This window comes from Falco punctatus (genome assembly GCF_963210335.1).
Source record: "Falco punctatus genome assembly, chromosome: 11".
In the NCBI taxonomy this organism is placed as follows: domain Eukaryota; kingdom Metazoa; phylum Chordata; class Aves; order Falconiformes; family Falconidae; genus Falco; species Falco punctatus.
The window spans coordinates 27,223,892-27,251,553 of NC_137591.1; the positions used below are offsets into that span (position 1 = coordinate 27,223,892).

Consider the following 27,662-nt stretch of genomic DNA (forward strand, 5'->3'; position numbering starts at 1 on the left):
ACTTACTGGTGGGTGGGGGGCATAAGATGCCTTGGCACTGCATGAGCGCTGCTCAGGGTAATGAAGGTTATCGTCCCTGTGTCACCGACACTGTTCTCAGCACAGAGCCAAGGCACAGCCCATAGTAGCTACAGTGGAAAAAAATTTAATTCTATTCCAGTCAAAACCAGCACACTCCTGCAGCAGATGGGTTTTGCAGGGATCAGCTGAGCTGCTGGGTGCCTCTCAACCCTTTGGTGTCAAGAACCAGGCTTGGGTCAAGCTTGGGTGTTGAGGATGTGGCAACACCGGTTCCCCTGTCCTTGAAGATGTTCAGTGATACACGAGGGGCTTTTCAGCCCCACCACAGGGACTTCATTGATATCTGCCATGGGCTGAAAAATGACCCGCTGCCCCAGTGAAAAGCACCCCATGTTTCTCTGAACACCTTGACATTCAGCTGCATCACCACCATGCCGCAGGCGATGCAGCTCGGAAGGTGGTCCGTGAGTACCGGCTTCTTGTGGGAAGTTCTGCGAAGGCAAAGGTGGTGGGGCTGGCACAGAGATGCCTTCTGCTGCCAGCCCAGTCCTGTCCAGAACCAGCACCCCTGGGGGTTTGGGGATGGATGACCCATGCATACCTGTTCAGTGCCTCTCACATGCAACCAGTCACTGAGCACCCTGGAGAGCTTGTTCCCCAGCCACGTCTGGAAACAAGTGATGACCAGCATGTCTCAGGGGTAGCCATTGTCTCAGAGGTGGCTCATCACCTAGGACCCACTTGAGGAGCTCAGGTAGACCTGAGGGGACAGCCAGGTAGGGGTGCACTGCTCCTGCAATGGCTGTGAGCCCCCAGGGCTGTTGTATGGAGGCGGTGGCATGTACTCGAGCAGATGGGGGAACCCCCTTTACCCAGTGGCTCTATACCTGTGACACAACGGTGCTGGGTGCTGAGCTCCATGGCAATGTCACAGCCAGAGTTGCCCAAGCCTATCACCAGCACCTTCTTCCCTCTGTACTTCTCCAGCCTCTTGAACTCCCAGCTATGGAAACAGCAGTCTTTAAAATTTTGTATTCCCAAGGAGAACAGAAAAGGTCATAATTCACCCCAGGAATGAAAAGGAGAGGCTGTGCTGGCCTTGAGATCTCTCCTTCCCACAGATGCTGATGGAGCATCTGTCTGGGCATTTCTCACAGTAGCAGGTGTCTCCTGGGATGCTGCAAACCCATTGTTGGATGAGATCTGTCTCTATCTTCATTCAGTATTTAAGCAGAAAGAGTGTGCAAGCACAGGATACCTTTGCACGGTATTTCTGTACCCCAAAAGGGTACTACTGCAACCCCAACATCACCCCGAGGCACCTGGACAACCACACTCCATCCATCGGTATGGCTTTACAACCTTGCAAACATCAGGGAAGCAGCTTTCATTTTTAAAAAGAGAAGATGGCAAAGGACCTAAGGGGAGCATTCCTGACCATCCAGTGCCTCAGGCTTGTGTCCTCCCAACAAACCCCCAGCACCAAATATCTCTTGCCAGAGGGAAAGTTTTTCCCAATAACGTGCCTGTACATAAGGAGGCAAAGGCTATCAGGTAACACACGTGACACTTGTATCAGAAATCATGGGAAAATGCCAAAAAAGTGTTTTACAAAATCCATTTATGAAAAATCTTCTGTTAAAGAAAATGCCATGAATTATTTTTTCCCCCAGGAAAGATTAGCATTACCTCTAGTAAAAACTCCCCTGCTTTGATACAGTTTGGATACAGAGTCTTTTTTTTTTTTTTTTTTCCAAGAAACAGGTTTCGGTTTCTTGGATGGATTCTATCCCCCAAAATATTGCTTTCAAGGAAAACACTCTTTTTTAATGCTGAAAAGGTGCTCTTTTTATTTTATTTTTTTCTTTGTGGGGACAAACTGTGATGGAAGGTATTTGCTTGGCTGTATCCCAGCAGATGAATTACACACATACAGCTTACCTGGGAAGGTGGTGAGGGGGAGGTTTGGGTAGACATGATGCCCAGAGCAAACCATAACAGCATCAGAACCTGCCAGCTCTTCCTTCCCACCTCCCTGGGTCACCAGCTCCCACCACTCCGTCACAGAAAAGTCAGGGTGTTTCTTAACCTTGGTGGCCAGAAGGTTTCAAGGAAACAGAAAGAGATGACTGGGTGGCTGCAGAGCAGATCAAGAGGTGTAGTGAGTCAGTGGGATTCAGAGGTGCTGGGAGCTGGGGATGTTTGCCCCTGTGATTTTGTGCTGGGGAGTGACAGAGAGAGGAGCTGATGTGGCCTGCTTTAACAGAACCAGGAAACTATTTTTTTTCCTTCCCACAATATTTTCTCCCAGGATTTTCCCTGTGGCAGGGAGACCCTGACACCAAGGCGATGTCCCTCCTGCCCAGGTCCCCTGGCTACTCTCTGCCCCTCTCCACTCCAGGCTTTTTACCTTGAACTGTACTTGCTGGAGGAGGTCGAAGTGCTCCGTGTCGTTGCAGATGCGCTGCTACTCTGGTGTAGCGCATGTACCAGGGGTGATCATTGGGGATGGGGAAATCAGAGTAACGCATTGTCGCTTTGCAGGAGCTGGTGAAGACCATGCAGTAGATGCTGGCTCTGCCTTCCTCTGCCTGGTCCTGGAGGGAGAGAAGTGGAAATGTGTCCCTTTAGAGAGGACATGACCCTCACCTGTCCTGAAGCCCATCTCCTCCAGATACCATCACACCCTGTCAAAACCATCAAGTACAATACCCAAGTAAACCCCCCACGAGCACAGAAGTGTCCTAAAAGGCTGGGAGGAGAATTTGCATTGCCCAAAGCATTTAGGAGCCAGTGACATGCACATCTGCCAGGGAAAGTGGAAACCTCAGGACAAGGAAGTGCTGTGACGCACCATGCCAGAGCCTCCCCACTGCAGGTACAGAAAGCATCAGAAGGTCAGGTGTGACACAGCAACACACAAAACATTACAGGAGACAAGTACTGCGGGACCTTCCAGTGCTTCCTCCTGGTCTGCCCGTAAAGCTTCCACAATCCCACGGGTGCTGCTGGACGTTGCTCTGTTGTGCTCATGGTCTTGGCAACAGCACAGGCAAAGGCAGAAGCCCAGCCAGGCACATTTCCTTTGGCACGGGGGCTCAGCTGCCTGTGCTTTATGCAACCACGGGGCAAGTGTGGCTGGGGACACAGCCAGAGGCTTGTGTCCACCATTAGCAATGCCCATGCCAGCCAGCCAGCCATCGTCCTGCTGACATTTAGAAGGACAAGACACAGGAGATATGCCAAAACCTCCAAGGTGCCTAGGTTACTCCTGCCCAAAATGGCCAGCCCCATGCACTGCCCTGTCCCCATCAAGGGAGCACCTGCTATGTCTGCCTTGACACCTGGCACTTAACAGCACAAAACACAAGTAGTGCATTTCCCTTTCCTGATGGCTTTGATGCCAGGACAGAGCTAGGAAAATTGCAGTGAGGTTTCAGCACTGTAGAATTCATATTTGGGGTGGCCAAATGATTACCAGCTTGCAATGAAAAAAAACCAAACAAAAACACAAAACCCCCAAAATAAAACCATAAACACCTAAGTGTTGTTTTTGGTGGTTTTTTTTTTTTTTTTTTTTTTTTTTTTACTTTCCCCTTTGACGGTGATATTCTGCTCTGAAATTCTCCATCATAAATATCAAAAAATACTCCTCCAGAAAGTCTGGCATTCCCTGGAGCCCTCCCCAGAAGAGACAGAAAACACATGGCCCATGTTTTAAGATGAATCAAACATTTCAGGTCACCCAGAACAGGCTTTCTGCCCTTCCTCTGTGCCCCAGGGTTTAACTCATTTGAGCTCAACTCCCACCCCTAATAGCACCCTGAGCCGCTCCTGCAACTGCAGTTGCACCCCAAATCATCCTTTTGGTCCCAGCCTGCCAGCAAGCACATAATACGAGATGACTCTGGGTCCAACATTCTTAATTATTCATTTGGGCTCCTTTTTGGCTCTGTAGTGCTTGGCCACTATGTAAAAGCATGCTGAGAGCTATCCTGAGCAGCAGGGAGTGCTCCCCAAGGTGGAGTGATTGCTGGTGACTCCGCAGGGTGACTCTTGCATGACCTGAAGACCTGCATTTCAGAGCCATCCCTGTCCCGCTGGGTTTTGAGGGGAGCAGGGGCATGTCCTCAGTGCAGCCCCAAGGGGTTAGCTGGGGGTTGGCATTCAGAGGAGACTTGGCTCAGCAAGCCACAGGACAGCCAGACTGTCCCCAAAGCTCAGGGAAGGGACCTGTATTGAGCCAGCCAAGCCTTCCCACGCGCAGCCATGGGAGCAGAGCCAAGCAGGTGCAGGCACACCAGGAGCAGCCGGGCGCAGCCTCCCAGCCCCCAGGTTTCCCCAGCCAGCTCTGAAATCAGGCAGCCAAAGCCACTCGCCGTGTAGTGCCAGGGCCCTGCAACGTCCTTGCTCTGCTCAAAGCCGATGGGTTCCAGCCTCTCTTCCAGGCAGCACTTGGTGGCCACCACCATACACTACACCGTGCCATCCTGCCTGCCCGGGAAGGCAGCTGGGGCAGAGCAGAGACTGGCCAGGCATGCTTGCCCAGGTGGGTTTGCAGCCCCCAGCAGTGCCCCAGAGGAGTGGGGCTGTCCACCTCCTCCCCAGCACAACTCCCCCAGCACCTTAAATAGCCCAGAAGGTTTCTTGCTGATCCTCTCTCTCCTGCTTCCCACACAGCCCCCAGGTAGGTGTGTAGGAGTTTTGGGGAGGAGGGAAGAGCTGAGGCTTCCCCTGGTACCCAGGGGCTCTCTGGTGGAGAGGAGCAGCACTTGGGAGGAACTCCCCAAATGAGCAAAGCTCTTCCATGCATCATTGCACGGGAGGCAAGGCCAGCGCCAAGGGGTTGTTTCAACGCGTGGCTTGTGCCGTTTGGACTTTAGCAACCCCAGAGCTGTAACGTGAGAAGGAGCTGTGGGCAGAGACCTCCTAAATTAGGAAATAAAATGTTGGGATAACTTATTGCAAGATAAGAGCCCCGGGTCACTGTGCAGCAGCAGCCACCTCTGGCCTGTGGGATGAGCAGCATCACTCATACACCCCCCCACACCCCTCTCCAAAACAGCACGGCCATGTCCATGTTATCCGGAATGGCAGGTAGTAACAGGCTGCCCAACCTCACCCCATCCTTCCACCCCAGCACTGCAGTTATCCCCCGGCACAGAGGGCAGCTAGCAGTGCTACCCCAGGGACAAGCTACTGTCCCAATTCCCATTCCAAGCATCCGATCACTTTCCCACCTTCTGATAACTGGGATGAGTGTGTTTCAGAGGACAACTGCAGCGAAGGGCAAAGCACAGGCAAGTGCTGAAGAGTCTATTTGCAAAACCCAATCCATCTCTGCACTCTTCATCTAAGTCTCATTGTATGAGTTCATCCATCAAATCCCTGCCTCCAGAGGGGTCCCGGTGGAGAGCCATTCAGCTGGGAGTGCGCCTGTTCGAAAGCCTACAGCACACAGTTGCTGGAGCCGCTAAAGCTTTCTAAGCTGGGCTGTTAATTCATGCTAAATTGACTTGAAATAAAATAGAGCAGAGAATGCCAGAAAAATGATTGAATGACCAAACTGGAAAAGAATGAAATCGCTGATTTTTCCACTATCTGCCAAATTGGTTGGGCTTTGCAAGGGATAGGCTTTGGAGCCATGGTTAAGTTGACTTAATACAAATAAACTGGCAAGGTGGCTTTACGGATTCCCAACCTAGAGGTGGTGTGGATCGTCTCCTGCAGGACACAGCCTGGAGGAGAACTTCTATGAATTAAAACATTTGCCAGGAAACGGCATCCAGGAGCAATGCACAGCAGGAGAGCACACCCTGGCATGGGGATAGAAAAGATCAACCCAGGGCAGAAGAAGGGGAACAAAGGTGCAGGAAGAGTCAATCATTTACCTGGAGTGACACAGCTGTCAAGCATCTGAAAGAGGAAAAGGCCATGAACCTCTTGACTCATCATTTGTCAGCTGCCTTCTTCCTCAAAAGAGAAAAAAAAATAAATAATTTCGACAATTTTCCCCCCTTCTCTAAAAAGGGAAAAAAAGGGAAGGAGAACTACAGCCTTGGGAAGGCAGAGCAAAGGAGAAAAGCTGAGGTGTTCAAAAATTCCTGGGCACAAAAAAGAAACCAGGAGTTTCAGCGTTTCTAATGGCACTAGAGGTAGTTCTGCCCAACATCTGCAAACTCTTGTTTGGCTTTTCATAGTATGCCATGGGAAAGCAAGAGCATCAGAAGGCTCCTGACCTCCAAAAGAACAAGAATAGTTGGGGACAAGCAGCCTGACCTACGGAACCCTGCCTCCTTCCAGCCCAGAGCTGCCTGGCACCAGCAGCACGGCTTATGCTGGCCCAGGCTTCTTGCCACGCTTGGAGGGGCGCCACATGGCAACCGGAACCCTACTGCAGGCAACCTGCCACGACAGGAGCCATGAGAAGCTGATGGCACAGTTCACCTTGGTGACCCCAGCCCCATGCACAGCTTGTGTGATTGCAGCTCCGCTTGTCCTGGCTGCTGTCCCAAGGGACATGTCTATTCATTAACTGGGGGCCAGTGGCAGATGGTGGGAAGCAGTCACTGGCCACCACAGCTGGTCCCCATGCAGCCTCAACCCTCCTGCTGGCTGCAGCAGCAAAGAGTGAAAAATCCTCCAGTTTTGATCCCTTTGCTGCTGCAAAGGCTCCCCAAGGCAGCAGCCGGAGGGATGCCCAGCACACAGCCTGGCTGCAAGGCTGGGCAGCATGAGCCCGTGTGCTGCACCGGGCTCCATGGCGCTGGTTGTGCCACAACACCCACAGCAAGAGCCAGCTGCTTCCCCAGGGAGCCTTTTTGTGGGGACAGCTGGGAACAGCAAGAGCTCCCACTGTACCGAAGGAGAATAAACCCCGGCACAGCACCTTGACCCACGGGGCAGGAGCAGCCTTCAGCCTGGCTGAGGCTGCATCCTGGGGACTCCTCTGATCTCGCCAGAGAACCCTGGGCTCCCAACTTTTTTGGCAGCTAGGGATGAACCAAACTTGCCATGGGTGCTGCTGGCCCAGCTGGGGAGTGATGGGGCCCCACATTCCACAGGTGCCCATGGCTCCTGTGGGGCCAGCGGTAGTCCTCTCCTCCTGCATCCCTGGAGCTCCCCTCAGCCCTTTGATGTGCAGCTACATTGTTCAACCATCTCTGAAGTGTGAAATGAGAAACACCCGCTGTGTCTGGGGAGGCTGTGCAGAGCCCTCCGGAGCAGCCAGCAGTGCTGCAGCAGCCTCGGCCGGTCAGGGGACAATAAATCCCCAGCTGGAGCTACACAAAGTGAGACAGTAAACAAGAATGTTCACCTCACATTTGCTCTATGCTAATTGCGTCTGAGGTCTTCCCCAGCTGGCTCTTGTTTTTCTTGAATGCAACTAAAAATATTTTTCATTTGCTTTTCCACACTCTTCTTCCCCATTTTAGTTTGGGAGCAAAACCCTCCAGGACAGGGCTGCAGGAGCATTCCCCTTAGGTTTGAGGCTGATGGATGGAAGGCCCCAGGGGAGGCTAAAGCCTTTCTGTGGGGGAGCAAATGTAACAGCATCTCTGCTCTCCTTAACCCCTCCATCAGCCATGAAAACTGGTTTTGCCATTCCCTAGGGGGCTGTTCTGATCCGCAGCCTTTCAGTAGAGGTGGGAGTTCTGAGGGCATTGCCCACCCTCCGCTTCCCAGCTCACCACTCGCCTTCCCAGACAAGGACAAACCAACCAGAAAACTCACTGTGCCTCCCATGAGATCTTTTTTACGTACAGCAGCTGCAACAGGATAACATCTCACTGCATCTGCCTCAAGGACATCTGTCCTTTACACCCTTTCCCCCCACAGTACCACCCAGCCTTGAAGCTTGGTGTCCTGCAGACCTCCACTCCATCTCCATGCCCTTTCTGGGACTCATCCTTATGCAGAGCCTCTCTCCATCCTCCATTTTTTCTCCTCTTCCCACGTGCTATTTTCTAGAGGTGCTGTCTGGAAGCAGGCAGGATCCTTAGAGCACTCAGAAACTGCCAAGAGCATCACCTGATAGTGACGACTTCATGGGAAGCCAGAGCTGCCCCACCACAGCATAAGCTGCTTGAAGGTACCTGGCTTTCTGGATATCACGTAGCATCATCCTTTCCTTGGGCAATCACCTGGCATGAAGGGGTTCAATATTTATCTGGCTTCTACTCTGCTCCAAGTCTTACACAGCCCAGCAGGGAGGAGCAGAAACTCACAAGGACACTGCAACCCAGGTGAGGCACAGCTCCAGCCGGGGCTGCTGCCACACTTGCAGTGACTGCTGCAGCCTGCGTGGGGCCAGAGGCACTACAGACATGGACAACCCACGCAATCTGCTCCCAAATGTGGGAATTGTCCCAAGGGTTACTCTTCCATCAAGAAACCCCTTTCTCCTGGCTGCTTCTCCTACCACTGCCCTGTCGATGTTTCGATGCCCTAGGGAAAAGGCTGTCCTCCAACACAAACAGGTGAGCCTTGCTTGGAGCCCCAAGTCTTGCTGAGGTCCCAGGCTGGGACTGCAAGGTTTGAGCTGTTTTTCCACATACCCCTGCCAGAGAAGGAACAAACACCACCTTTGTTCAGCAAATAGGACACCAGCAGCTCAAGTCTTTGCACAAAACTGCTCCAGGATGCTTTTTGACCATGCACCTACCTGGAACAAGTTTTGTGGACTTAAGGATCACATCATTGCTGCTGCCTTAATCACACTTTCCCTTTTGTCTTCAGGGGAGAGGCACCCAGCAGAAGCCATCTGATTTAACCACTCAGGAGCAGGAATGCAGCGACTACCCCCAGCAGCGACTGCACCTGAACGCTGAACACGATGCTTGTCCTCTACTCATGCCTTCCAGCCCTGGTGGCATGGGATGAGTTGAGTTGCAAGTTGCCATCCCTGGGTTGAACCGCTGCATTTTTGCTCAGGTGCTTCATGGAAAGGCAAGGATCCCCTCTGCATTTCTGTAGAGAAATTTGTGGAGGTTTAAGACATTCAGTGGGATGAAGGCTGCAAAAGAAGGAACACTAATCAAGCCCAGCAACTCCAGTGCTGCATTTCCATGTGGGCAGCTCTTGTCCCATCTCCTCCAGTGTGGATCACAAGACCCAGGGTGCAGGCTGGTGCAAACTCAGACTCTGCAAACCCTCCCCATGATACTACTTTGGCCAAGGGCTGGTGGGATGAGGCAGTGCTTTGGAGCCAGAGGAGATGGGTTCTTGCAAGCTGGGTATCTTCAACACTAGCCTGGCTGCTTCCTCCAAGACAGAGCAGGAGCAAAACATTCAGCCAGGTCCTCATGCCTGGCCCTCCCAGGGCATAGCACAAGCTCCCTTTTCTCTTTGCAGGCCACTGCTGCTCCCCAGCAGCCAGAGTCAAGTTACCTCATTATGGTTTTAGGGCTGCTAATTGCCTGTTACAAGAAGCCCACCTGAAGACAACAATTCTCCTCTCCAAAAGACTGTTCCAGCCCTGAGGACTTGCTCAGGGGATGGTGTCTGGGTGCAGCAACCCAGCTTCACAGCACCCTCCCCAGCTGCGGGCCAGGGATTTTTACTGGTTTCTCCTCACCGTGCACAAATTGGTTGCGGACATGGTCATTTGGGAGGGATGCCAAGGGAGAAGCCACGCAAACCCTCTGAGAAGCACCCAGCTCGCAGCAAGCCCACCTGTGGGGTGGAAGGAAAGCAGAAGGCTGCAGGTGGGATTGTGTCCCAGTTCTCCCCAGCCTGGGGCTAGACCAAGTGCCAAGGTCCCACCCTGCCATTGGGTGGGCTAGAGGGATGCTCCCCACCCCAAGAGCTCCTGACCCAACTGGCGAAAAGGCTTCGCAGCCTCCAGAGCTGCTTGGAGCAGGGGCCAGGGAAAGCAGGCTCCCTTAAAGAACAGCCCACAAGTCCTAACCTCGGCCAGGCAGGTACTTCGAGCTTCATGTACAGGTGATTTTGGACTAGAAGGGAGGAAAGAGCTTCAAATAGCGGAAAACAGCTCTGGGGAGAGATGGTCCTACTGCCTCAAGCCAGGCTGCTCAAGCCCCAGCTGCCGGGGAGAAGCTGTTAAACAGGAATATCAGCTTTCTTTGCAAGGGAGATTTCTAGCCTTTATGCTTATTGTGAAGGGAGAAGGAAAAAAAAATAAAAATAAAAAGGACCCTTTCCCACCTTTACGCAAAGCCTAACGTTCATCCCTAGCTCCCCCTTGTGACTCCGGTGTGCAGCCTGCTTTAACCCTGCCTCGGGTAAAGCCTTGCCAAGCGGTACCCTACTGTCACCACGGAGTATTTATAGCTCCCAGTCACATCCTGGAATTTCTTAACACACATGAAAAGCAAAATGTCTCCAGATGCTTAAAGGGGCATTGGCATCACACACACGATCCAGTTTTTCCAGTTTCTGTGTCAGGCAACCTGGGAGAAACTGAATCTACAGGTGAAATCCTGCTGCCTTTCCCATTCAAAGTCTGGATCTATAGCACAAAAGCCCACTTTGCATCTCTGTTTTCATATCCACACTCGCGTTCCGGCTGGCTCTGCCCTTTTGGGATGCTCAATCACTGCCAGGGAAGGCAGCCCAAGGGAGCTGCCCCAGCCTGAACAGCTAGCCTACATTTTATTTGCCCTGTAGATTGCTTTCTCCAAGTTGTATTTGGTCACGTACCCCATGACTCTGTGAGCTGTTTTATGTATTTATGTTTTTTATAACTTCCTCATATCATATACGCAAAAGCAATATCCCTACTACTGTCTTTATGCTCATATTATTTATTCTTATCACCTTTGCAACCTTAACCTGTCTGTGCTTCCCATGTCCCGTTCCCAGACAGCCCGAGTGATCAGGCTGGTTTGGAAGTGAAAGCACCAGATTCACCACAGTACAAAGCGAAATGCTTTGACCAGCATGTATGCAACATGTTCTCGTTCTTTGGGACCTGCACTTCAACACAGCTACTTATTTCTGCCCTCTTTCTCCACTGCCCATCTGCTGAGTAGGAGCAGGCAGCTTTAGCACAGAGAGGACTCGTGGCTGTCACCTCTCCAAACGTGCCCCCCTGCAAGCAGACCTCTGCTCCATGCACTCATAAGCCCCTTGCAGCCCAGGAAGCTGGAGAAAAACATCTCTGTACGGCAAACCATCGCTGGAGCTGTTCCCCTGTGGCTTATGGTCCAAAGAGCTCCCCTGTACCCAGATGGATGAGCAATTCTGCTGGCTAAGCCCATACCAAGCCCTGGATCAGTGTGACTGATTTCCTTCCATGCCAATGCCCTTTCCCATTGTCTTCTTGCCATTCCTATGCCTGTTGTGCAAAGCTTGCATAAATAACCTCAGAACAGTTTCTGGCCTTTTTGCTGTAGGGACATTGCTAAATCATATTATTCTTGCTGTCATGCTAGAAAAAGAATTATCCACTTCTGTACAACCATCAACCATAATTAGTGCTCAGTTGCACAGACAATCTGGAACAGGGGGGATCTGATCTTCTGCTACCAGTCTATAAATCTCTCCAAGTACACAGGGAGCAGACAGCAAAGTGAGCAATCACTCATTTCTGCTCCTGTAACTACTTTTAAATGTCCCAGCAAACAAGCTTGCAAAGAATATTTTCCCTGTTTTTCTGTACCACCAGTTTCTGTTCACAGATAATGCCTCCTGCCCTTCGACTTCCCTGGTTCACCAGCCTGGGAGACCAATAGCCAGACACTTAGGAAGCCCTGACAGATGCAGCCCTAAGATATTTGGGTATCCGGGGCAGAAAAACCTCCAGTTCTCATAGCAAGCTGGGACTCACTGGGTTGCTGCAGCATCTCCTGTTCCTAAGGCTGCTCCCTGCCCAGCAGATCCTTTATAATGCTGCAGACCCTTTAAAATCTCTGGCTCCTCAGCAGCCAGCAAAAATAAAATTTAAAAATCCCCTTCTAAAGCTTCTCATGACATTAGAAGACATTGCTGTGATTGCCCTGAGAGCTCGTCTTTCCTACAGAGCCTGCTGCTCCCAGCCCTGCAGGCAGCACCGAGCAGGTTGGCCATGTGACAGCAAGGTGAAGGACCTACCCTCTGCAGGGGTTTTAAGGAGCTGGTGGAGGTTGTTGCCTCTAGGGTTGAGCTCATTTGCATTAAGATATCAGTTAACTTACCTGGTGAATTTTTAAGTCTGCCTCTGGAAGCTGAAGGAGCCTGGAGGCCTCCACAAGCAGCGCAGAAGGTGCCTTTCATGGGTGGCTCTTCTCAATCTGCCTCTGCCCGGGTCAGTCCAGGGACATGTGATGGGACAGCAGGGTCTGCTGGTTGTTTGCCACATCTGTGCAGCTCTTTGCTGGGTCTACAAGCATTCCAACTCAGCCAGGACAGCGCTGGAGCACACAGCCCACCCTAGCAGGAGCCTTCCAGATGCCAGCCAGCCTGAATTTAGCCAAAATCTTGGCTCACTTCCCTGGCATGGGGAGGCATCCTATCCCCTGAGGAGAAAAAACCCAAACTCAGAAAGAAATGTGCCAAAACTAGACCTTCCCTACTCAAAATTCAATATAGACAAAGGCTTGGGAAAGTGCTCAGCAAGAGGGTAAGTGTCCGAGTCTGAGCTTAAATAGGGCACCGGGGCCCCTCTCAGTGGATATATGTGGGGTGGTCCCAAGTAAGGCTGTTTGGGGTAATTAAAGCTCATTAGTGCCCTCAGGGCCTTGACATTCAGGATGATGAGATCAATTCCTCCCTTAGCCTTAATCATGCTGCAGGTTAAGCAGCAGGTGAGAAGCATTTTGGTGAAAGTAACCCAGCTCCTGTCCAAAACAGCCCAGATGCAGCAAGAAGTGCCTACATGGCAGGGTTAACAGCCCCAAACTGGATGTGGCCACCTCTTTGCCTCAGCTCCAGGCTTGCAGAGTACCTCTGGGCTCCCAGGTGCCCACGGCCATTTAGATGTGCTGCTTAGGGGGATGTGGTTTAGTGAAGGACTTGGCAGTCCTGGATTAATGGGTTTGACTTGATGGCCTTAAAGGTCTTTTCCAACCTAAATGGTTCTATGATGCTGAGTGAGCCCAGAGCGCATAGCCCAGAGCCCCCATCGTCTGGGGAAACCTGGCAGCTCTGCCCCAAATCCCACCCCACACACAGCCCGGACACCAAACACGGGTGGGTAGAAAGTGCATGGAGCATACACCCGCCTTCCTTCACCCACAGGCACCAAGCACCCCGCTCCCTGTTAGTGCCATGATCTGGGTACCAGCTCCTCCAGCAGCACCCGCAACCAGACCCATGCTTGTCATCAGCAACCTGCGCAGGGAGGTCTGATGGTATCTAACCCTGCCTGGTTTGCTCCTCAGCCTGCCCCTTGCCCTGGGGCTGAGCCCCACGGAGGGGATCAGCATTGTGGCAGCAGTGATAGGCACCCAGCTCCTTCTGTGGGCCATGGGGGGCTGCTCTGGCACTGCCGCACTGGGGTTCTAAATGAAGCTGCCTGTGGTCCAGCATGGAGCTGCTGTCCCTGGGCAGGAGGATGGGGATGAGCCACCACCCCACTCCCATACAGGCTGCATGCCTGAACCCATCACCCCATAAGCTGAGGGTGAGGGACAACCCCATGTCCCCCTGGGTGACAGCATCACACCCATCCCATCACCTTCACAGAAACAGAGGAGGGAAAGCGCCAAGATTTAAGCCCCTATTTAGGCACAGCAATGCTCTTTATAATTAACCACTGGTGCCGCAGCGACAGGGCTCTGCTTCATCTCTGCTGTTACAAGCAAAACCTTGAGCCCTCCAGCTTGTGTACCACCCCCAGGGCTGGGAAGACGCCCCATCAGCCACTTGCTCTTACCTGCTCCCCTCTCGCTTCATGGGCCTTCAAAACCCAACCCACTCATGCTGACAGTGCTTTGGCTCGTGCGTCGGGGGCGCAGGGGGCAGCGGCTCTGCTGCACATCACCTGCACCCCAGCCGGAAAACTCCCTCTCCTAAAGCTCAGGTCCTCATCTCCAAAAGGTGATGGTGACTCTGGCCAGTGGCTCCTTGCTCCTGCTTTGTAATAAGACCAATGCAGGTTTGTAAAAACAGTCCGACTGCAGATCCTTGTACGGTAGCTGCGTCACACCCCAGGAATAAAACAACTCATCAGCTCAAACTCCTGATTTTCCTGGAGCTGAGGTTTCGCTCCAGAAGAGGGTTTCTCTTCCTCTTGCATCAGGCTATATGATTTTGCAGCCCTGGTCAACCCCTCAGCCTCTATCAGAGGACACTTGGGTGCATCAGCAAGTGCCTGCCACCTGGGGATGAAGGGACAAAGGGATGGCACTGCCCTGCCAGCCCTCACCCTCGGGGCGGCTTGGATGCGCCCCAGCTCCAAGGCGGGGAAAGAAATCTCAAAGAGATGTTTCTGGACTGATTAAAGTTAATTAGCTCAAATGATGCCTCTGAAAGGAAATGTTTCTTATTTCGGGTTCCCGTCGAGTTGGGTCCAAGCCTGGTTTTCATAAGGCCGGTAACTGCAAACAGATAGGGCCCTTTCATTGGAAACAGGCAGCGCAGGATATAATTAAAGAAGTATGCACTGGCATCGCAAAGAGCCGTTTTCAATTACTGCTATTTCAAGAGGATTAAGGAGAAATACTTTAAACAAGACCACTGCAAAAATAGATTTTGTTTGTCATTAGCTTTGAAATAATATTTGACTTAAGGGCTGAAATTTCCATATGCCAGGTCTGCCTCTGGTGGCACTTTCCCCACAGGCTGGGAAGAGGGTGATTCACAGCGGCATGGGAGCTGGGAGCAGAGCTGCCTGTGTACGGCCCTGGTTCCAGATGGAAATACCCTCCTTTCTCCCGGGGCGCTTTTCTCTCTGTGCCAGCCTGGAAGTGATGCGCAGGGCAGCCTCACACTTGGTTACCAGGCTGCACTTGGGGTGCTCTGGGGACACATTGCCACTGTTTTTGGATGGGAATGTCTTCCTTTGGATGGGAACGTCTTCCTGCGGAGGGAGTGATGGCCCCGTTGGTCCATGTGCTTGCCTTGGCCAGGCCAGCTGTACCCCTGACCCTTGTGATTTGCTGCTGTATCTCTGCTCAGCACGCGCCCACGGGTGCGAATGTGCGCTGGTCCGTTCTGCCAGTGGCCACACAGGTGGCCTGGAAGATGCTGTTTTGCCATAGTCAGTGCAATAGCAAAAAAATGCTGCCTCCAGCCTCCCTGTGCCTCTGCCTCTCCTGGCTCAGGCTGTACCTTCAGAAGGGGAGCAAAAGTGGAGTTAATCACAGGTGTGGAGCAGCATCCGTGAGCCCTTCTCTGGGCTGCAGGTGTAGAGCTTCTGCACAAGACTAGAAACAGAGCCTGAAAGGGCAAGAGCGGCTTGCTGCACCTTCTCTCCCCACCTTTCCTAACATGTGGCCAAGGACATATGCCCAGGGTGTATGACAGCTGTGGTCACACGGGGCAGAGGGAGCAGCAGTCCCACTGCAAGCAGTGTCACGTTCCCGGGTAGGATGGGGACCACCTCATCCAGTCACAGCCATCTCAGCGCCGGCGTCTGTGGAACACCTTCTGAGATACCTATCACAGGACAGACAACCAGAAGAGGAGGATCTCTCACAACCCATACGAAAGGATCCCAGGCTCACACCTGCAGGTTTGACACCTAAGTCAGGTAACTCAAGTTCAGCGAGGGTCTCCAAGCTCCATTTGGCATGTGCAAAGCAGGCACGTTCACCCTCCCTCTGCAGGGCTCGACTTCCCAGAGGAAAGGGCGGTTTCTCACAGCACCTGGGACTGTTGGGCTCCTGGCTCCCCAGGGGCCCCTAAAGGCCCGTGTGAAGTCAACAGCATGGGAAGGGCCTGGCCACAGGGCGGTGAGAAGGGTTCTCCACTGGCATTTGCCCAGGGAGCTTATGAGGCTCAAGCAACAGCAACACTTGTCCTAGCAGGATCATGAGAAATCATTTCTCTGTGCTATTTACAGCAACCAAGGACATATTTTTCCTTTCGGAAACACCGCAAGAAGAATATTTCTCATGGCTGCTGAGAAAGAGGGGTCCACCTCGGGGAACAGCATGGGTTGGGGTGAGTAAGCTTGGGGCAGCAAGGCAACAGATCAAAGAGAGTCAAGGACACAAAAAATGGAGTTTGGCCACTTCCATGTCAGAGTGCAGGGCTGTTGGCACCAGCTCAGACTCTTGTATGTGAGAAGAGCGTCAACAGGCTGCAGAGATGTCTAACAAGCAGAGGCACCAAAAGGCGGCTCCTCTCCATGTGCACAGTCCAGAGGCATTTCCAAATACACAGCCGCTGGGTCCAGAGCACACATGACAGCTTCGCCGTCACACAAAGTGACTGATGGGCAACGAAAAGGCTGTAAGGGGTGAGCTCCTTGCCATGCCGATGGAGCTAACCAACCCAAAGAGGAACCCAGACTCCTTTGTATCTCCAGAGTTGCAGGTTTCTGGAAGCACAAGAGGCTCAGGGGGCTCCATCTCAGCCACAAAGCCTCCAAGCACACCACGAGAATTGGTAGGAGACAGAAAATAGCACACCAAACCAGGCCGGGTCAAATAAGCCTAGACCCATGGGGATTTCATGCTGTTGGCAGGTCTTGGGTGGCTGTTGGGCTAAAAGCACCTAGGAGGAAGCCAGCAGCATGGGGAAGCAGACACCAGGAGATGCACCTTCTGCTGAGAGCTTAGAGTGAAAGCATAGATATGAAGACCTGCAAAAATAACATCACCCAGAAGCCAGAGAGCATGTCTGCAAAGATGGGGAAAGAAAATGAATAGTTCAAGCAAAGAGCAGCACAGGCAGAAGGCTGAAGAAATGCCTTCTTTCCACGTGCAGCATTCCAGTCCCTGCAAATCCAAGTGGATTTCATCATTAGCACAATCAATTCTCCTGTAGGTAATCCAGTACCCTCTCACGGAACCCCTGATGTCATTTCCAGCGATTCCAGATCAGCTCCGTGCCCATGCCCAGAGTAGGGCACACAGCAGGATGGCAGCCAGCGTCCTCCCTGCCACACCTTCCCCCTGTAGCCCCTGAGCTGCTGGGTGCCACCCCACACCACTGGTCCCTCCTGGCTGCTGGTTTCCAGTACAGCAACAAGCTTCAGATGGTGGCTTTGTGGCTTCCAGCTTCTGCTGCCCCCTCCCAGGTGTGCAGGGGCATGGCCTCATCCCTGTCCCAGTTTTCCCAGCTCCATCCCTGTCCCCAGCTCCATCCTCAACCCATTCCCCACCTCCTCTCCCAAGAGCTGTTGTTTTTTCTCCTCCCAGTTCTCCCATGCATCTCCAGCCATTCCCACGGCTCCTGTCCAGTCTTTTGCCATCCCTCCTGGGGCGAGGCAGAGCCGGGGCAGCAGGACCAGCCTTGTGCACCCCAGGTGTGTGCACAGGCACTGGCCCATGATCCTCACCAAATCCCAGGGGGTCACCCACTGGAAGAGGAGGGGAGGACACAACTGCATAGGAGACAGATTGTCCTCCCTCACCCCTGCCACCTTCATCCCCTCTTGCAGCACAGCTCCTGTGGCCCCTCTGCATCACCACTGATGGATGGGCTCTGTGCTATCCCTGGCATGGGCTGAGTCAGTCCTGGTGCCTGCCAACCATTTAGAAGAGCACAAAGTATCACCATGATCCCCACCAGCACCGATCCCTCCCGCTGCGGGGCTGGGTGGCCTCTCTCAAGACTCCTTTGAGCCCTCCAGGAAACATCCCGTGGAGAACAAAATTAGATGTCAAAGAGCAGAAGGATTTCAGCTCTGGCCGAGCTCTGGCAGGTCCCCAAAGCTGGGAAGGATAAAAGTGTTATGAAAACACTCACCAGAAGGCAGTGAGAAATTAGACGTAGGTCACTTGAGCTCCAGCCCTGAGGAAAGGGGTCAAGCCCACAGGGTAAAGCCCAGCTGGATGGGAGGGAGCCAGCAGAGATTTTTGGAAGAGGAACCGCTTGGTTTGTTAATTTTGATGACATCCCTTAGGCTGGGTTTTTCCTCCACTCAGGTTTACAGGTCTGGACTCAAGTGCTCACACCTGCCTGGCGGGGACAGTGGTGCCTCCCTCTCCTGCCAGCACCATGGAGCACCTCATACCTGCGTGTGATGCTTAGATTTTGGGCATGGACCACCCAGCTGGCAGCACTGTTGGGTCATTTTAACTAGACAAAGCAGGAGAGTTGCTTGCCTGTAGGGTGCAAACACGTTGGGCATTAATGACATGGCCCAACCCAGCAGACTGGGACTGTAGGTCTGATCTAAGCAAGTGGAAGGATGACGTGAATCTTCTTTTAACACATATTTTTGGGATTGTGGGCTGGTTTTCTGACTGCTGTTTGACAGCCTTTTGCAGATGCCAAACTTCCACTTTCACAAGCAATTGATTTTTGAGCACATTGTCGCAAAGCGACTTTGTCTCCCAAGAGAAACTCCCTTTTGAAAACAGTCTCCTAAAGCTCCTGGGGCACTTGCAAGATGTTTTGCTTTTACATTAAAATTTTTAAAGAGCCTTTAAAGGAGGATGTGAGACAAATGAACAAAAAAAGTGATCATAAGGGAACAAAAGAGGTGATCAGCAGTCCTTGTGTTTATTTTTTTCCATGGAAAAATGTCCTTTTTCACTTCAAGCATTTAGAGTGGCTGCACGCACCAACAGAACTCACAAAATGTTTTGATTACTTGGTCCCACATATTTTGGACATGCTACTGAGTGGATTAACTGATGGGTTGACCTCCTGAGCTCTTCCAATAATGTTGCAAATGTTTTTTGAGAGAAGTGCAGTATCGCTGGAGATGAAAGAGAAGTATTTATTGATTCTGATGACTTGCATGTGTGAATCCTTACTTTGAAATCATGGCCTTTTGGGGATGGGATAGGCTGACTCCTAATAGGATGCTGCTTTCTACCCCGAGGCATCCTGAGCTGGTGTTTGGACCAGTCCTGGATCCAGCCCTGGAGACTCTCCAAAGACATCATCCCCTCGCGCACCCTCCAGGAGGCCACTCCATCCAGGTCTAAGCAGCGCCAATCAGCAGATGAGTTTATTCTCCCTCTACTTCCAGCTCCAGCCTACCCTGGAAATATCAGCATCCTTGCAAGAGCTACTTCTTGGGAGATTTATAGCTCAGCTCGGTGGCTGTATGCAGTTCAGAGTTTACATAAATGCTGGGCATGGTCCCAGCGCTGGGTGCTGACTCAGGCGCCCGCCCAGGCGATGCTCCCACGTCACCAGTTCAAATGGGCCTCGCAGAGCAACCGTGCTGACATTTCACACTGTCACGGACCATAACAGTCGCTGGAGTGGCCAAATCACGGGGCTTCACGTCCTGGAGAGAAGGAGTTTTAAATCTTCCCCTCCCCAGCCCCTGACCTCAAGCAAACACAACGTAATTGGGTTGTCCCAGTTGGCGACGGGTTTGATTCATTTTCCTGCAGGGAAATCTCTCCGGCCAGTTGCACAAAAAGGCTCCACAGTCCCAGCTCAGTTTTCAGTGCCTGCAGAAGGATTGCCTCCCGGGAACCTCCGCTGCAGCCCTGCCAGGCACCACCGGCCGCCGGGACACCATCACGGGTGATGGCGGGTCAAAAGGCTGATGCAGAATAATGGTCTCACCTGTGCTTCGGGGGAAAAAATATTGTCCACTGCAAGAAAAAGAAAAGTGTGAGAAGTGAGGGAGCCTCCCAGGATGAGGAAGAAGGGCATCCTTGCTGGAGCAGCTGGAGAGGGTAACGGGAACGAGATGCTGTAAATCCTCCCAAATAGAGGAGCTGCCCGCTGTGGCTCCATGGGCAGATTCCCAACTTCCAACCTGGACACTGCTATTACAGCCTGTGCTCCAGCTTGAGACAGGGATCTGTTTGCAGCTTGGGATGCTAAAATATGGCATAGAGAGGCTTTTTTCCTACCCAAGCTATCAAAAAGTTCCATTAATTGTTACTTCACCATAACAGTACATGGTATTTCATTTGGTACCTCACTGGGTTTTGAGAGCTCCCTGCCCCCGATGTATGTATCTCTACTCCCCTCCTGGGAAGCCCTCCTCTCTTTCCTGAGGAGTGGAAGCTGCAAATGCCATAGCACCATCTGGCTGCAGCAGAAAAATGTTCCTTTCTGCAGCAATTAGGCTGATGCCCCAAGTCCTCACTCTGCATCTGAGCAGACCTTTCCTGTAGCTGCTCTTCCTGGCCATATCTCCATCTCCACTCCCGGAATTCAAAGGCACAGCCAAAAGCCATAGACCTGTTTATGACTTGTTGTACAAATGTGATAAACGGCTGCTTAGAAAACATCTCCCCTATGCTGCTCCTCATATGCTCTTTGCATGCATTTTAATAAGCTAATGTTTGGGAATCGTTAAGTAGCTGTCTTGACTTGTTTAACTTGATAGCCACAGATATTTTGCTAAGCTGATGCGGGATTTATGTCTCAATAATGCAATAATGTTTGGTAAGCATTGCCGTTCCGGGTAGATTTATGTCCCATCAGCAATCAGAGAGGGATTTATAGGGCCCATCAGAGGTAGGGTTACAGGAGGTGCTGTCTGAGACGCCTTGAGAGCACTGTGTCTTACTGCTTGAGGGCGATTCCTTGGAGAGACCGTGTCTTGGGGCCTTGTAGCCTGCTGACGTATTGCCCCGCCGATGTTTTTCATTAATAAAACTAAACAAAAGGACCAAGGGAGCTGCCTGGTGATGGAAAGCGTTTTGTAACGTGCTTCCTTTCTTCCAGCTTTGTGACGGGCAAGGAAGGGCAGTGGGGAACCCACTGCACCCCAGCTCCCAGGAGAGAGGCCATCCCCATGACTAGCTCGTGCGTTCTCTGGGAAGGTGTCAGTTGTGACCATGCTGGTGTCCCTCACAGAGTCGCAACCCTGGAGAGCCTGGAGGCAGGAGCAGGATGCCCGAAGCAGGGATGAAGCCCAGGAGGCAGCAGTGGAGCTACAGGACACCCACTTCCAAGCAGTGGAGAAGGATGGTGTCTCCCAGTCACACTCCAAACCAAACATTACACAACACTGCCCTTTAAGCGCAAGCCGTATGAGTTAGGACAAGCTGTGTTACAAACAGTCATAAATCCAGCGCTGCAGGTGGCTTTGCAGAGCAGTCCAGCTATGACAGATCCTCTGTGACTGGGCTTTCCCAGGGGACACTGGCTAGGAAACAAATCCTCATCTCCAGCAAGTTCATGAGATCTTTCTCTCTGCTGGGATACCCTACTTACTGATTTTTGACTGCAAGAGGTCTGACCGATATCTTTACTATTTCCCTGCCAGAAATCAAGTGAAAGAAATCCTTGAAAATATAAGGGAGAGGAAAAAAAAATTTTTTTTCCTTTGTTTAGGAGAGCTGGAAAACCCACGTAGACTTCTTAAAGTGCGTTGTGCAATAGACCTGCGAGAGGCTCAGTCGCACCCCAGGACATAAGCTCTGGAGCATCACTTTTCCTTGAGTCACACAGCCAATGCACTTCCCAAGACAAATTTCTTTAGGTTGAAATTATTCCCTCCTGGGTCTTGGCCTAGATATACATCATCAGCAAGATTCACACGATTAGAATAACTAATGAAGTGATTAGTTTTGCAAGAAGCAGGTGCTGGAGTGAGAAACAAGGCTCCAGAGCAGAGTGTTGGAGCTGTTGAGCTGAAGGACCACAACGCTGGGAGCTGCATCACCTTTGCTTTCCAGTTCTCGTGGTGACAAAATAAAACGGGTCAGGTTTGATGAGAATTAAACTAGCTTTAGGTGTTGTTTCACTCCTAGCAGTTATTAGGACAAATTCTGTCTTTACATCTGCAAACAACTGCACTGACTTTCTTGTTAACAAAGCAGCATCATGGCTTGTTCAGCTTCATCAAGAGGAGATGAGGAAATGCTTTGGCTGCTCCGCTCAGCAGCCCTTTGGCTTGAGGGTAGCGTTTACTTATTGCAGAACTGTCCAGATACCCAGGTATCCTTCAACTAGATCCTCCACTGAGCTGCCAGAGCTCAGCTGGGATGAAAGAAACCTGTTGTATGGCTGGATACATCCATACAACCTCAGGATGGATACATCCAATCCCGAGATGCTGAGAGATGGAGTGGAGCAACTTGCACCACCTAGGAACCAACAAAAAAAAGTGGGAGGGTATAAAAATGTTTAAAATCTCCTTCCTTGCTGGCCAGTCCTTGCTCAACTGCTGTGAGCAGGCTCTGGCATCAGAAGGAGCCGTCACTCCCCGGGTTAGCAAGCCAGCACGCCACGCTTTGAAAGCCCGCTCCCTCCAGCTCATCATTAACATGGGAATTGCCATTAATCACTGAGCGTACATTTCCCCGTTACTCATTCATATGGAGACACAGATCACCACGCTGCCATCCTGGCCAGCCCACCAGCATCTTCAAGCTTTGTTTTTGTAATGACCCGTACCTTGAAGATATCCCAGGAAAAACAAGCATAGGCAGAGTCACCCGGTGTCAAATAAACCATGAATGTTATAATTCATTGAAATAGTGACGTTTGAGTACATATGAGTTTTGCAGGGGCTTTCACATTTTCAGTCTTCTCTTGAAAGATTTTTGGATTTGGTTGTTGAGTGTATTTTTTGGCCAGGAAAACCATTTTTTTTTCTATTCTAAACAATTCCCTCCAAGTATTTTTTTTCTCCCTCTTTTTTTTTTTTTTTAAACTAGGAAAGGTGAACAAAAAACAAGGAGAGAAAACAACTTGTCAGCCACGCAAATATGAACTCACCCTCCCTCCCTTTCAAAAAATGAACATGTGGGACAAAAGACCCCAGTGCACCAGCCGGGTGCAGGGACAGCAGGGCTCCTCCTGGCTCTCTCCAATGGAGTCCCCCAGCCCTTGCATGGTCCCAGCCTCAATACACAGCTGACCCTTACTCCAGGCTCTGCTCACACTCACCCCATCTGTCCGCAGGACCTACCTCCTTCTCCATCCCTTTCTCCTTCCTTTCCCTTCTTCCCTTTGCTGCCCCAGCAGAGCTGTGCTATCTGTTAATGTTTGATGATTAAAAAAGCAGGTAGGGTGGGTGGCCAGCTGGGACAGCAGAGCTGGGACCCTCAGAGGGCAACCACAGGCGTATTATCAGTGCTGGGGGGTCTGAGTTGGAGGCAGCATCATAACTCCATTGCAGGTTCACGTGGAAATCATCCCCCACACAGCAACAGGAGGCACGTGCCTGTGCTGTGCTGTAAATGCACTGCTGAGGGATGCCCACACTGGCTGGTGTCCTTTGTCCAGGTCCCACCAGAGCTCCTGCAGGCAGGGTGGGAACCTGCAGGAAAGAAGACATGCAAATCAAACCAACCACATCAAATCTCACCATCGTTATCCCGATTCTCACACCTACAACCGTAACGCTGCGTGTGCACTAACACAGTGCAAGCAAATACTAATTGCATGCGTGCAGCACGTGCAACACACATTCTCCAAACACATATTTTTGGGCACAGACAACCTTCCCATTACTGTCCAGCACGTGCTTCCCCCTGTTGGTTTCAATAATGCCAACGCATGCAAAATGAGTTTGAGGTTACACACATGCAGCAGTGCCATCTCCTCAAAGGAGCCGAGTTGGACCCACCTTTGCATGCACAGCTTCCTCAGGTGGCGTGCCGGGGGTACGCACGCATGGCTGAGGGGGCACAGTCACACTTATACCCTCCCTGTGCTACCCCAGTCCCCTGTGCTGGGACACTGGGGGCTGAGGATTGACCACAGCATGGATGCTCTACCAGGGCTCCCATTCAGCAGGAGAAGCGAACCTCCTGGCACCATTAGTGATCTACAATGTGGGGGTTTTTAATTAGGAAAATAGTAACTTTGCTGACTTTTCTGTTCTAATCCTGTTCTGTTCTCAGTAACGGCTCTTATTGTAATAAACAGCATCGTAGCCCGGACTCGAAGGCTAATGACTGTTGATGGGAAATATTTTGTTTCATAACAGTGGCTGCAGCCAGCAAAGCACATGAGAACATTTTTTCAGGAACATGGAAGATGCTATTTTTAACTGTTCTCCCCCATATTTATGGTGCTTGGAGGAAAGATGCGTCAGTTTAAACATGTTGCAGCAATATGCATTGTTTAACTCCGTCTGTGCCATGGAGAGAGGGCGTGCAGAAGTCCCAGTCTGGTGGCTGGGCGGTTGGATGACCATGCTTATTGTAGGCCAGTTTCCTTGCTGTCCATCCATCTACAGCTTTACAGCACCCAACACCAAGACTATCACTATCAGGACATGACACAGTACCCTGTGCCCTGACACCCAGCCCCAAAATGTGCATTTTGGGGCTGGCTCTGGGCCAGCAGCAGGGCAAGAGCAGGGTCTGGTTGCTCCAAGCACTGCAGACATCCAGGGAGGGACATGAGAGCCTGGGCAAAGCAAGAGGTGACTGGCGAGGACAGTCACCATGTGGGTGCAAGTTGCCCAGGTATCACCCAAAGCATTCCCCACTGTATTGGCATCCTTCCGGCTGCACTGGGATGGTCCTTCCCTGAGCAAGGACCAGACCCCATGCCCACCATCTTTCCCACCTTGCCTCCTTTGGGATTATGAAGCCCCATTTAGCATCATGGCTTCCATTCCTTAGCACAGCACAGATCCACCAAAAAAGCCAGACCTGCCGAGGCTGGAGAGGCCCTGCTGTGAGGCTCCAGGTAGGTCTAAGAGCTCCCAGCCTGGGCACCAGAGACATTACAAACCCAACAGCATTAACACAGACAGAAGCGGCGTTTAAGCGCCTAGTCAGTTGAAATCATGTTCTTCCATGTCCAACAAAAATACGTTCTTAATAGTCATGGAGCTAAGTGGAGTCACCCAGAGTTATGATTTCCTTTCAACAGATCTTTCATCTTCAGGCTGTCACTTTCACTCAGGCCACGATTAAAACAATAAACCCCGGCAAAGCCACCCTGCCCCCCCGTCAACAGCTGCTTCTCCTCCACACGCCACAATGGGAGCCATTCATCACCAAAAAGAGGGAAGGGAAATTAAAGACATATTATTATTATCGTCATCATAATCATCATTATTATTATTCAGAGCTGCCATGTTTGTCCAGCAAGCTCTCCTTAGGACAGCAAGGGTGGCTGCAGCTGCCCCCTGGAGATGTTGGTGGAGGAGGGAGAAGTTGCCCTACAGTGTAAGGGATGTTACTGCTGCATGTGCTCAACACCTCTAGGACTTTCATCTCTGGTCTCATGTGACAGGTAAGTCATTATATTGGAGGGAATCCTGCTGTTTCCCTCTGAAAACCTTCTTGGACATTTGTATTCCATCATTGAAACCCCTCCTTGACAAACAGCTTGCAAAGGGAAAAAAAAATAATCAAGAATCACGCACTGCAAAAAATAACCAAGAAGTGTATCGCTGTAACTCCTGGCCCTGGTCCCCGTGACCTTGGGCAGCCCGTTTGCCCAGGTTTCTGCTCTTCCCACCCTGTGTCTCAACCTAGATGGCACCGTGGGGTCCTCGTGGCCTTAAAAAAGCTGGTGGCTGACAGGGGAGGAGCAGGCCCCCAGGTTGTCCTCTGAACCTGCAACATAGTGTTGTCTGTGCACACAATTATTGTAGAGATGATGGGCAAGACCCAGGCATGTGGGCTGATGGCAGGGCTCACTGCAGTCAGAGGAGACACCTAGAACTAGCCCGTGGCAGAGATGCCAGAGAAAACAGCCTATGTCCTGCCAAGCTCAGGATGTTAAGTGTCCTGCTCGGACATTTCACTTGGGCCACAAAGACACGCATTGCAGAAATGCAACAGTTTTCTTGGAGTTTGTTTTCCAAAGGCTCAACATGTTCCACTTCAGTAAGGCTGGAAAATCTATCGTGTCAGCGATCCTGCCATGCCTGCACATATTTGCATTTTCCTTGCAGTATTTTTAGAGATTTCCACTCCTCTGCCTGATTTGGGATGAAGTCAAATATGTGAAGTCTTGGAAGCTGCCACAGGAAAAGAAACTCCATTTTTCAACCAGCTTTAGATACAGCCTTCGGCCACGGCGATAAATCTTCTGCCATCCTGGAGAGCTGCACTCGCCTCCCAGATAAGGGCCTGACATGGTCCAGAAGGTCTTTGTCCCTCTGCCAGCCCCGGGAAGCGCTGCCGTCCCACCCCTTTGAGGATGGGCTGAACCATCCCACAAGAGGCTGCTTCTTTGATGGGCTGCAACAGCAAGAGAGGGCATGTGGCAGAGCTCCCTGGCTCCTTGTTCCATCCAGCTCTCCCGAGCCAGAAGAGTGGAGAACTCAGCTATCTCCCCGTTCTCCATCAGCTCTCCTCCAGGATATCCCTGTTCCCCAAGGGTCCTGTATCTACAAGACTCACATCTTGTTGCTGAGGCAGGGGAAGAAACGATGGGTTTGGCTTGGAAGAAGCTCAGTTCCCAGCTCTGCTGAAGACCAGCCTCAGCTCAGCCACATTGACCCATGCGCCCGTTGAAGACTCCCCAGCATGGCTCCTCCAGGAAACGTTTCCATCTGCACCGCTGCAACAGCCAGACAGTTTTGTGGGGCGCAGTCCCACGGGCAAAGCACCTGCTGTGGGACTCGCCTCCTCCCACCATGGGAGGGACCTGGTTCATCCCCAAGGTTGAATATGGACCTTTCTAGTCTGCACCAAGCAACGCTCCCCAGGCAGGACTGCGCTCACCTGGGTTTGCTTTCCTGTGGAGGAGGACACCCTTCACTGTCTTCATACCCCTTGTAGCAGGGGATGAAGCACGCTCTGGAGCTGCATTAACCCTGCCTTTGCTTCTAGTTTGACCCTAGTCCATGCATGGTACCAGGCCAGTCCCAAATCTGCACATCTGCTGGAGGGAAAGCCACCACATCAGCTCAGCAGCGTTACCAGAACCCACCTCAGAAGCATGGCGTGACCTTTCCTGCCCGGGGACAGTCTTTGCTGGAGCAGCCACCATAGCAGCCCCGTGGGGGGGATGGGAGGAAGGAGCAGTGGGAAACCCACACATCCCACACTCACCTGGAGGAAAGCTCACCACCTCCTCTGCTCATTGGCGTTGGCCATGGAGGAGCGCTCATCTCCTTTGCACGCATCAGCTTTTTGGGCAAGTGGGACTGGTCTCACTGCCAAGCCCGGGGGCAGCCCAGCCACTGAAAACGGGGTGCTTTGCGGTGTTTCAGGATGCGTTTATAGCGTGGCTAATTTTAGCACCTCCCATTCGCAAGAAGGGCTCCACCCGGCCCTGCACGGAAACCACCTCTGGGCTGGAAACCAGCAGCTGTGAGACAACATCTGGCATCGCTCGGACAGGCAGAGGCAGGAAGCAAAGGAAAACAGCATCTGTCCGAGGCTGCCGAGGGACTCCAGCTAGACAGAGAGCTGAATTTGGCCAAGACGCTGGAAAGAGTAACTCTAATCTTAAAGTTATTTAAGAAAAAAAAAAAAAAAAAAAAAAAAGACACACTGTAAGATGCTGGTTGCTGTTTGGCATCCTTCAGCCTGCTGTTAACTCCCACCACACCTCTCCCTATCATGACACAGAGATGTCGATCCCCCTGCCCCACCAAAGTCATTTTGACTTCATTGTCAGAACTGGAGACCTTGGGGGTCCATCCCAGCATCGCCCTCAGGACCCCAGCACATGGGCTGGGAGGCTGGAGGGGAGCACAGGGCCAGGTCCAGCCATCTCCTAGCTCCATCCTGAGAGGG

The 27,662-nt window shown here is 51.8% G+C and overlaps 1 protein-coding gene across 1 annotated transcript; it reads right to left on the minus strand.

The window, feature by feature from the left end:
• Positions 1-566: 566 nt before the first annotated feature.
• On the minus strand, positions 567-27,662 carry LOC308071780 (flavin-containing monooxygenase 3-like). The gene is made up of 4 exons (XM_080407712.1): positions 5,913-27,662; positions 2,401-2,618; positions 1,898-2,123; positions 567-1,059 (listed from the first exon to the last, which is right to left on the minus strand). Exons 1-4 carry the CDS (start codon positions 5,955-5,957, stop codon positions 772-774), a joined length of 777 nt encoding a protein of 258 aa, XP_080263838.1. The 5' UTR covers positions 5,958-27,662; the 3' UTR covers positions 567-771.

Excerpts from the sequence above, each read along its gene's own strand:
- LOC308071780 (XM_080407712.1), bottom strand. The coding sequence starts at position 5,957 with ATGGCCTTTTCCTCTTTCAGATGCTTGACAGCTGTGTCACTCCAG. Across the intron at positions 2,619-5,912 it reads TGACAGCTGTGTCACTCCAG|GACCAGGCAGAGGAAGGCAG; the intron begins GTAAATGATTGA and ends CTCTCCCTCCAG. Across the intron at positions 2,124-2,400 it reads GGAGTGGAGAGGGGCAGAGA|TCTGGCCACCAAGGTTAAGA; the intron begins GTAGCCAGGGGA and ends TCCTTGAAACCT.